Here is a 10,980-nt window from a genome sequence, read left to right on the forward strand (position 1 = left end):
AACTGAGACCAAAAACTGAGTTCAGTTCAGATTAGGAAGGGTTTCCTGGACTTTGTGACCACAGCAGACATCAGACGATGCCACCCTGGAAGGACAGTATGCTCTGGAGAGTCACCGCCTCTAAAAACCGCTCTGTCCAATGCCTTAACCTCCATCCACCAAACTCAACTGACCGCCGCGTTGTTTCGCCGCTTTGGATAGCAAGTTAACAGCATGGTTGTGAGATTTTNATGTAAACCGGAGGCGCCTGACGCTCAAAACGCGTTTGGTGTGAACCCACCATAAGGTTTAGTGCCTTGCCCACGTAGCAGGAGGAAGCTACTACTACTCTACCCACAGAGCAACAGTCCTCTGTCAAAACCTTTCTAATATTGCATTGCTTCAACTTCGCAATCATGGATTACTTTGTGTTTAACTTTTCACATGAAATCCTGCAAAAACACATTAAAGTTTGTAAATTTAACCTGAAAAATGGGAAAAAGGTCAAGGTTTACTTACCAAAGTCCTATATGTCGAACGTTTAAAGCCTTGTTTTTTTGTAAATGAAATGTAAAAATGAAAAAAAAAAATAATAATAATAATAATGTGTTCATACAGAGCAAAGCAGACGAGATGACCTGGAGGCTTTAGGGCACATGTTCATGTATTTTCTACGTGGGAGTTTACCTTGGCAAGGACTAAAGGTATGACGAGGGCATGGCCATGTCACCGAGTCTGTGGAGAATGTTTCGTATCTTGCTTAGGAAAACATTCATCATTAAATAGAAACGCATTTGATGTAATAGTGTATATATTCATAAGTTTTTCCATTTTTACCATTAGAAGTTGATACGTTGTCTTTTAAAAATAACTAATAAAATGTGTCTCTACTTTGTTGCCTTACTTATTCATAGAATAATGTCAATAAATGAAATAAAAACAAGACAAAATGTTACCGGGATTTTTACCCTTCACACTAATTAAATACATTTTGGACACTTGTTGTGATCTCAAATATTTGATCCATAGACGGTCCAGATTTGGACTTAGTGTAGGTTTTGTAGACTGGAACATGGTGGAGAGATGTGCAGCAAATTATTCACAATTCACCTCAAGGAATTCAGTGGGATGAAAGATCCCACATTTAAAATGTGCTTTGAGTTTTCTTTTCTTTCCATAAAGAGATTTCTCTAGCATGTTTTTAACCATTTTGTGTTATTCAATAAAAAGTTAATATTCCAGAAAATAGAACTGAAATGTTCTTTTATGATGTTCTCATTTATTTTTAAATTTTTTTTTTTTAGGCTGACACCTTGAAAGAAAGATACCAGAAGATTGGTGATACAAAACGAAACACTCCTATTGAAGTCCTCTGTGAGAATTTTCCAGGTATGCTGCTGCCGATGAGTTTATGAATTTACTTTGATTATTTAAAAAAATAATAATCTTTGTAATTCTTAAAATGAAATAGTATTTCCTAGAAATGGAGGAAATATCAATTAAGTTTGTTTTAAAGCTTTCTCTGTGAAGATGACATTCGTAGGTCTGTCATAAACTTTTGCTAGACAGTAAATTGTCTTTAGCATTTTCAGGTAACCCATGTGAAGCTTCTTTTTTGTTTCCTTTCACGCAGAGGAAATGGCCACCTATTTGCGGTATGTAAGGCGGTTAGACTTCTTTGAAAAGCCCGACTACGAATATCTGAGGACTCTGTTTACTGAGCTGTTTGAGAGAAAAGGATACACGTTTGACTATACTTACGACTGGGTTGGGAGGCAGATAGTAAGTGAGCCCTGTTGTTTTTAAGGTTATGCCTTAAATAGGCCAATCCTTGAATTCGCCTCTTCGTTCCTTTCCGCCAGCCCACGCCGGTGGGATCTGTCCATATAGACTCTGGTGCCTCTGCGGTAACAAGAGAGAGCCATCCTCACAGAGAACGGCCCTCGCAGCACCCTCCGGTTCGAAATCAGGTATGTTTCAGAGCAGAGAGAGTCGGTTCCAGTAAGAACAGGGGAAGCTGTTTGGCAGGTTTACAAAGCGATGTGCAGGAATATTGAATCAAACCGGCCTGATTTGATCTTTTAAAGGGGCAGTGCTGTGTGTTTTCCATTCATATAGTGCCATTTCACAGCATAATCAATTAACCATGTTACCTTCAGCTGTTATAAAAATGATGTACATATCAAATGTGACTATAAAAAAAATGTTACTTCCTAATGTAGCACTTTGAAATCGGGCCTCTGTCTCTAAAACTTTCTGAAACTCCTCCTTCAGGAAGTCATCACATCATTACTCCTATGTTTAACAAAAGCATTGTTACAATAATGAGACAAAAAATAAAATATATAAACGCTGAAGTGGTTTGAATATTTTCGTAAGGGAGTCTGAAATTACCTTTTTTTGAGGAGCGCATTTTAGTAACTTTTGTGCTATTTCAAAAGATTTTCATCCATATGTGGGTGGCTGAATTTCTGTACTCGGTGCAATTCGAGCTGCAAGAGCTTGTTTTGTTTTTTTTCTTTCCTTTGGCTTTAGACTCAGGCCTTGCTTAGATTTTTTTTTTTATTATTTTAATTCATGTTTTTTATTTATTTATTTATTTTTTACTATTTTGTTTCCTTCCTCATTGGTCATGCCGCTTTCGCATGGTACCTTGCTTCACACACCCAAATGCCATCTTTTCTAATGCAATTATTCCATCACCTTCACCCCTCCTCCCCTCTCCCGTTGCACCCCCCACCTCACCCCCGAACCCCACTTCCCCCCTCACATCACTATGGCAACCCCCGACTCCCCCGAGCAGACGGCAGGCTCAGACCGACGAGGAGCATGGGAGGTGCAGCCCACACGGCAAGCAAACTCTTCCTATCTGACCTCCCACCTGGCAGCGGACAGGCACGGGGGCTCAGTGCAGGTACACACCCCTTACCCGATCAGCCAACACCCCCCGCCCCCACCACCCTCACCCCACAGCCTCCATGAAGTCAGATCTGTCTCATAAAGTATCCCAGCACTTAAAATGTAAACACAACAATTCCCTGCATAGTTGTCTTTCTTATTACATTTTTTTTTTATTTAGAGTTTTATGAGACTTTATGAAGTGAATACAATATTTTTGTTGTCGTCTTACATCGTAGCTTTGCATTTTATGTGAGACAGATCTACAGCGTTTTACTTGCTTTACCCCTGGCTGGGAAATGTTGTTTTCTGCTCCACCGTATGCATGTGATCTGGTGCCACCCACCCCACATGTTCAAAGAGAATTTTCTTCCTTTTTTTTTTTCTTTGGCATCTGGAAGCAGTTTTGCATTTTGAGCTCTGGTTTCTACATTTAATGACTCTGAGTCTGAGCACTTCTTTTATAAAATCAGCACACTTTTGCATGGCAGGATGAACTGGCTCTGCCAAGGAAATGCATGCTGGGTATGGTTTGTTATGCTCAAAGGGCGACTCTGGCTATTGTTTTTATTATTTATTTATTTATTTATTTATTACCTTAACCTGGTTTGCTCAAAGTGTAAATATGTTGAGGGCAAATGAGAAATTATCCATAAAATTTACTTTGATTTTAGGTGCAATTAGTCAAGTTTAAATTTTTAAATTGATTTAATAAAATACAGTAAAGTAGGCTTTAAAAAAAACCTACATTAGTATATTTTTAAATAAATTATTACATTTTCATTTTGGATTTGAAAAGCTGTAACTTTACAGTGAAAGACACCTTTGAACCGCTAAATATATATTTTCATTGTATTTCGGTAATTCTTTGAATTACAGAGATTCATTATGCACTTCAAACAAAGTTTAGTTTAATGATACTTGAGAATAACGAGTACAGTACTTTTTTCTGTGTAGACTTCACAATTTGAGCTACAAATATAGTTTGATAACTCTAAATAGTTATTTGGGGGGAGCTTTTACCTTTCATGTTAAAATCTTTGCTCACTGTTTGTTTAGTCGTGTTATAAAATGCTTACCAGCATTTACCAGGTGTGTTACTTAACTATAACTTTAGATTGAGCATTTTATTGGGCTTCTACCCTCCATGTTGTTTGGGGAAGAAGACTCTTGGAAATGGGCTTTGAGACTCTAAACCAGAGCTGAGCTGCTGAAGTGTTTGTGTCTCGTGTTGTTTCTGGCCAGCATTATTGGGTGAAACTGTGGCAGTTTCAAACTTTTAATCAGAAGTAACACCCGTCTTTGATGCAGGTGGTCAGCTCAACCAACGGCGAGTTGAACGCAGACGACCCGCTGGCTCAATCTAACACCCCGATTACACCTCAGGCAGATGTGGAAGTGGTCGACGAGCCCAAGTACGTATCCTGGGCCCTCTGCGCCTCTCTTCCATGTCCTTCTCTTGCTTTCCTCCTTCCAGTCTTCCTCCTTCTGTACCTCTCTGTGGTAATGTTACAGCCTAGACCTCTTGCTATAGTCTTAATTTACTGAACTCGAGTTTCTCTGTCACATTATCTCAGTGAATTTCTCTCAAATACTTACATTTGGTGCAGATCAATTAATAAGATTCAAGTTTCCATTGTGGTGCTTTATGTAGCCTTTACTTTAAATATAGTAATTCAATTTGACTAAAAAAGTGATGTTGATTCCGCTTTAAGATAGCAGAATATCCACAAAGTTTTGCTCACAGTTTTGAATCCAACACAAAATAAAGGGATCATATTATTATCCCCATTTAGGTTTAGAAACGTATGTCTCCAAAAACAAAACAAAAAGGCACTAAGAAAGCAGCTGGGTTTCTTTTTTTGTTTGTTTTGTTTTGTTTGTCCACATATTTGAGGAAGTGCTTTTTGAAACATGTTTAAGAAACAGGAAAAATGCTGATTATTTTAAACAACTGGGATTCTGAAAATAAATTGGCTTCATGGAAACACTCCAATTTCAAACAAACTTACGTTTTTCAATCAATTTTTGAGCTAGGATAAATTAGTCTATTTTACGAAACTGCAATGGAAACGCTTTTTTTTTTCACATCACATATGTGATCAACGACTGGATGTTTCCACTGGCGGAAAAGACAAAGATGACAACAGGAACCATAGTTTAGTTTATTTATTTCAAACATATTCACAATTCAAACAGTAAAATATATATTTTTTTGATAGTCTGTTTGGAAAGGAGGAAGGCAGAAGTGCAAACTTATTTAATCCTTTCTCCTATATATGGCTTTTTTCACGTTATTCTTTACTTCAAGTAAGAAAAGAGAAATATTTACAGAAAGTAAACTGAATAAACAATTTAATGTAAATTAGACTGACATACAGTGGGGGCAAATGTTTCTTTTCATTATTAAAGACATTTTTAATTTCTTATTAGCCTCATCATATTGCTGTTGCAGGCATCACCTGCATGATGTGCATTCTTTTGTACGTTTTTTTGTACTTCATGTTACAGTGAAGTAGATGATTGATCACCTTTTAGCAGAAGTACCAACAGAGACATAGATGAGGGGATTTTTCAGTCCTACTGAGCTGATCACTCCTTCCTGAGTTCCTGCCTTCATTCTCAGGAGACAACCATCATGACCAAACACCTTCAGCAGAGGTTTCTCCCATTTATTCAGATTGCAGGTCTCTGCTTTGCTCACACAAATCTTTAGCATGATGGCCGGCTTATTTAAGGCCTTATCATATAGTGTGTTTCTGGCCTGCGATTAGAAACTACCCGTAATAAATGTAAACGTGGTGACCGAAGCAGCTTAGCTTTGTCTTTTGAGCCAGTACTGTCTGTACCCATGAATAATTAAAACTGCACGTATGGATGGCTTTTTGGTGTTATATTTATTCATGAAGGAAAATATCATGAATGCATAAATAATCTCACGTGGGTTTTGAGGTCCGTTTAAAATAGTCATTTCCATTAGCGGTGCTTTGATTTAGACTTTTCTGACATTAATTAGCTTGATCTTAATGTCCAAAGTTTCATTTCATTTCAAGAACCATCAAAATGACTATGGAGTTGGCATTGTAAACTTTTCTTTGGTAGATTTAGCCTTCCTGTTGATTTTTAAGTCTGCTGCTTAAGCAGTAGAATGAGCTGCCAGCATGCTTCTGTAGAAAAAAGTTTCTTCTTAAATGTCTTCATTTGTTTCTGTTTCAAACTTCCTGAACAGCTCACAGATATTGAAAACAGCTAGTTTTGATTCTTCTTCTGTCAGTAGAAACTTCCACACTAAAAACTATTGTAAGCACAACACAAGTGCTGATGTGGAGTGCGGTTTGCAAACCTGAATGAAGCTAATTTCTCAACTAATCTTTCAATAATTAAACTTGAATGTTATTTAAAATATGTTTTCATGAAATGTTTTTTGCTTCATTGTATCACCATAGGATACAAAGGGTTGTGCTTTAAGTGTGGATCATCTACAAACTTCATTTTCTGTTGGATTCAAAATTTCTGCCTGTAACAAAAAAACTACAGCAATGTTTTCCTCTTGTGTTTAGAAAAAAATGTAAAATAAATAAAAATAAATAAAAATTGGTTAAAACTAAACAAAAAACTAAAAATTGATACCATTTAGGAAATATAATTGAAATACTCGAATCAGGCTTTGTAACTTTACAACTGCTCTCTTAGACATTTAGGAATAATAACTTGTTAAGCAATATGCTTGAACCAATTGATTATGTAAAAAAATCTCTCTATATCTCAAAGTGCAGGATGTTTTCTTCCAATCAAATCCAGTTTTTGTACTGGTGTTGGTTTCTCTTTTGTTTTTATGCCCTTCAATCTTTTGTGCAAATTGAGACCTTCAGAATATGAGTGTAAATTTGACTTTAACTTGACACACTAATCAGTTCAGCAGCATTACATAAATCAGATGGAATCCTTTTCCTCTTCTAATTTGTCTTTCCCTCTGTGTCCACCTGTGTTGTGTTGTGTGTGTGTGTGTTGTGTGTGTGTTTGGCGTTTGTGCGCCGACTCCCATCAACCTAGTCCTGCTGTATTAATCTACCTTTCTTTTCTCTTTACACTCTTTCTTCTCTCTTCTTCTGTAGCTGCGTGAAAATGCTCAACCTGTGGTGAGTCCCTCTCTGCTTGTCCACATCATACTCATGGGACAGGGAGTGGACCGGCCTAGGCTGGGCCCAGTGGAGTTACTCACTAAGTTTAAGCAGACTCTCACTGGTACAATACTGCCTTGAACCCAAGTGCGGTTTTCTATTGTTTTTCCAATTAATTCAGTCATTTTAGCAATAAGTTAAGTAGTGCTTCTTCTTTTCACGATGATGTTGGAACTAGTGGCGGATCATGGCAGAAATACTAAGCTGGTCTTTCTATGAGGCTTCGGTAGCTTCTTTACAGGCTTTAAGCATTTGTTTATTGGTTTTGACATTATTTATCTAAAAGAACCCAGTCACTGTCCTATGTCTTGTCTCTGTGTGTTCTTACTGAGCGCTCAGGCTCGCCATGTCTTGTGCTTTTCATGTGCTTTTCTTTTAGCGCATACAGGGAAAAGTCGCCCTCTCTTTCCATGTACAGGTTTCGCTCAGTCAATGAGAGCATCTTTGAAAAGTCGAGGTCATTTCAATCATTTGAATCAAAAGGTAGAACCTTTAGTTGCATTACACAAACAAGAAGTGATCTATCAAGCTTTTGGTTCTGCTAATTTCCTATTATTATGGAAATTAATTAGGGCTGCAACTAATGATTGTTTAAATAATTGGTTGTTCTGACGATTAATCTGATCAAAATTGACACATTCTGCAGATTTTTCATTTAACCACTTAAAGCTTTTTTATGCAATATTAGAAATACATTAAAAGATACAAATAAACAAATAGTTCAATGTCTTTTTTTAGATAAGAAAATAGACATTGTATTGCATAAAATGTGTTAATATGACTTTCCTTTAGTGTACACTTGAGTATATGTAGCATAGGATGCATCTTCAGCTAAAAAATCTCCCAAAAACATCTACTTGACTTAACTTCAGAAACATAAGAAAATCTATACATTATTTTGTGCAGTTTTGGCTGAATTACTGCTCTGAGTGTGGTGTTCTTTCAGAAAATGGCTTGTTTTTGAGTCTGTATAGCCCAGTTAGCGATTAATCGATTTGGAAATTAGTTGATGATTATTTCGATAATCGATTAATCTGATTAATTGCTTCAGCCCTAAACCTAATATTCAGTTTTTGAAAACCAAACAAAAAAATACAACCCAATACTTCCGCCTGCTGAACATTTTGTCCATGTGTTGTGCAAATATTCTGAGTGCATTCGGTGGGGTAAGCTCAGAATATTTGGGTGGGATTCCTTTTGCATGAATTAGTGTTTTAATGCTTTTTATGTTGGTGTCTGGCAGCTCTCGAAGCACCGATCCCAGGGAAAGTCCGCAGCTTTTGATTGTCCACCAAATTTATGAATTGGCTTTTCAAAATAAATGGCACTTTTTTTTGTACAGTTTTTCCTTCCACTCAACTTTCCATTGATGTTTGGATACAACTCTGGAATAAATTTCTTTAGCAATGACGTTTTTTTTTGTTTTGTTTGTTTTTAGCTCAATGACTATTTTCTGTAATGTCAATTAACTTATTTTATGAAAAATAAATGCACATTTAAGCACTTTCTGCACAAATTTCACATTTTGGAAGAAATTTCTGAAATAAATGTCACTTTTTGAGGATATTCTAATTTATTGAGACGCACCTGTACATGAAAACCTTGGTAGTGACTAAGCGTCCAGACGCACAGTGGATGCAAGTGCTTTCTTTCACCTTGTTCTTGATGCTAAAATGATTTTTAAGCCACGGAAATCTTAACTCTTCTACATTGTAGCAGCATTTCTAAGGCAACCCGCTTCCTCTGCGTCATGCGTTGCCGCTCGTACGTTCGCGTTAACGTCTCTCCTGTTTTGTCCGCAGGTGCTGCTGTTTCTTCAGGCGAAAACGGAAGAAGAACACGCAGAGGCACAAATGATGAGCCGGGGACCGGAAACGAATCGTTCCTCATGTCCGCTTACAGTCGATTGTGATTTCAGAAACCTGGATGATCCCACTCAGAATTAAAGAGGGAGTCTACTGAAAGATTCTGATTGAATTGTTCTCGGCCAGGACCGCTTTGACGGGGGTGGGGGGGAGTAAAACAAACACACACAAAAAAACAAACCGTGGTTTGTGGAGATGTATAGGAAACATGTCTTATGATGGGAGTCTTTTTTTTTTCTTTTTTTTCCCTCCACTCTAAGTTATATGGGATGTTTTACAGGTCAGGCGTCCAAGAAATGTTTTGGGGTTTTTTTTTCTCTATGACAACCAAAATGTTTTTCTCTCATCATTGTTGCCATATTTCTTTCTTTCTTTCTTTTTTTTTTTTTTTGCTAAAGTCTCGCGTATGTTTTTTTTGTTTGTTTTTTTGAGAGAGAGAGGAAGAGAGGATCTTCCTGTGGAATCTCGCCTCCATCGCACCATCAGGTCCTATTGTTTCAACGTGATTCATCTTGCCACGCCTCCTCATTAGTTTGCCAACTCGTTTTATTTTTATTTTTTTTATCTTTTCTGGATCATTTCTCGATGCAGGACAAGCAGCTGAATACGCAAAGGCGAAAAGGAGTATTAGCAGTCTTTCCAGTTCTCACAGGATGTCCCGTCGTTGAACCGAAATACACTACAGTCCCTCTTTTTACTGTTGGCGATAATGAGCAGCGACCTGATGTTTCTACATGGGGCTTGAAGGAAAAATAAAAAATAACAAAATAAAAATAATGCCATTTACCACTCTGTTGCTACTACTACATACACACTGAATGTATTGACAGATGAGCGAAATGACTGGAGCATTTCTGTTATTTCTCCAGTGCATGGGAAGGAAGTTGCAGTTAAAGAGGTTTAACGAAATTAGTTGGGGGTTTTTTTGTTGTTGAAAAAGAAGAGAGAGAAAAAACTGAGACCAAAAACTGAGTTCAGTTCAGATTAGGAAGGGTTTCCTGGACTTTGTGACCACAGCAGACATCAGACGATGCCACCCTGGAAGGACAGTATGCTCTGGAGAGTCACCGCCTCTAAAAACCGCTCTGTCCAATGCCTTAACCTCCATCCACCAAACTCAACTGACCGCCGCGTTGTTTCGCCGCTTTGGATAGCAAGTTAACAGCATGGTTGTGAGATTTTTTTTAATTTTTATTTTTATTTTTTGGTCTGTGTGTGTGATTTCCAAACGATTAAACCCAAAGCAAGAGACTGTTTCGCAGCCATTAAAGGCCGGCCACGGCTTTTCTCTTAACACGGATATGTATTCCCCACGGATAAAGGACAAAAAAAAAAAGCCAAAACCGAAGGCGCTCCCCTCCCTCCAACGCCACCACCGCCCCTGTGCTGCAAAGAGATGTTTCGACGTCGGGGTCGCCGCTCGAACCGCTGCTGAGACGGACAGAAACTCGGCGGCGGAGGAATGCCTTGAAACAATATCTCACCTTGCCTATCATAACAGGAAAAAAAAAAGAATTATTTCATTTGTTTTCATTATATGCTAATGTGAATTCTGTCTAATGTAATTTTATTATTTTTGTTTTGTCGTTTTCATTCCAGTTAGCCATGGTTTTTATAGGGAAAGAGATGGGGGGGGGTAAACAAAACAAAGCTTGATTATTACTGCACTACATTTGTTTGACCCCGGCTTTCCCAGAGGAGACCTTGCCTTTTTAAAAAAAACAAAACAAACAAACAAAAAAATCCACTTTGAACGTGCTTATTACTTTAATTGTAGCTGCCTAGTGTGCTGGTTGGGGGAGGGCTCGTTCTTCTTAGTTTTGGTGCCATGGCCGCCCTCCACTCAGCCCTCCGGTCCCTCCGCGCACAGACACCTTGTAAGTGTAAGATGAAGCGACACTCGGTGGAGTGTCCGCTTCGGCGTTTCGTGGACCTGCTCCATTAGAATGTTGTAGATGAGTCCGTATGTAAACCTGCTTCCTTGTTGTATTTACACTGTACAGCCCGGTTTTTTGTTTGTTTTTTTAAGCCCCGCCCTTCTCAACCCGGCGCGTGAC

General features: G+C 38.1%; 1 protein-coding gene across 4 annotated transcripts; it reads left to right on the forward strand.

Annotated features, from left to right (window-relative positions):
• Positions 1–569: 569 nt before the first annotated feature.
• On the forward strand, positions 570–9,149 carry LOC103135964 (casein kinase I-like). 4 transcript variants are annotated; one of them, XM_007549011.2, is made up of 8 exons: positions 570–683; positions 1,284–1,368; positions 1,613–1,761; positions 1,842–1,949; positions 2,783–2,893; positions 4,189–4,292; positions 6,993–7,016; positions 8,861–9,149. In XM_007549011.2, exons 1-8 carry the CDS (start codon positions 636–638, stop codon positions 8,913–8,915), a joined length of 684 nt encoding a protein of 227 aa, XP_007549073.1. In that variant the 5' UTR covers positions 570–635; the 3' UTR covers positions 8,916–9,149. The 4 variants fall into 4 exon arrangements, with proteins under 4 accessions (XP_007549073.1, XP_016525459.1, XP_007549075.1 ...); XM_016669973.1 differs by lacking the exons at positions 6,993–7,016; positions 8,861–9,149 and adding an exon at positions 6,094–6,426; XM_007549013.2 differs by lacking the exon at positions 6,993–7,016 and having other exon boundaries at positions 571–683.
• The last annotated feature ends 1,831 nt before the right edge of the window (positions 9,150–10,980 follow it).

The sequence above is a fragment of the Poecilia formosa genome, unplaced genomic scaffold (genome assembly GCF_000485575.1).
Source record: "Poecilia formosa unplaced genomic scaffold, Poecilia_formosa-5.1.2 Scaffold29, whole genome shotgun sequence".
In the NCBI taxonomy this organism is placed as follows: Eukaryota; Metazoa; Chordata; class Actinopteri; order Cyprinodontiformes; family Poeciliidae; genus Poecilia; species Poecilia formosa.

Excerpts from the sequence above, each read along its gene's own strand:
- LOC103135964 (XM_007549011.2), top strand. The coding sequence starts at position 636 with ATGTTCATGTATTTTCTACGTGGGAGTTTACCTTGGCAAGGACTAAAG. Across the intron at positions 1,950-2,782 it reads ACCCTCCGGTTCGAAATCAG|ACGGCAGGCTCAGACCGACG; the intron begins GTATGTTTCAGA and ends TCCCCCGAGCAG. Across the intron at positions 4,293-6,992 it reads GAAGTGGTCGACGAGCCCAA|CTGCGTGAAAATGCTCAACC; the intron begins GTACGTATCCTG and ends CTTCTTCTGTAG.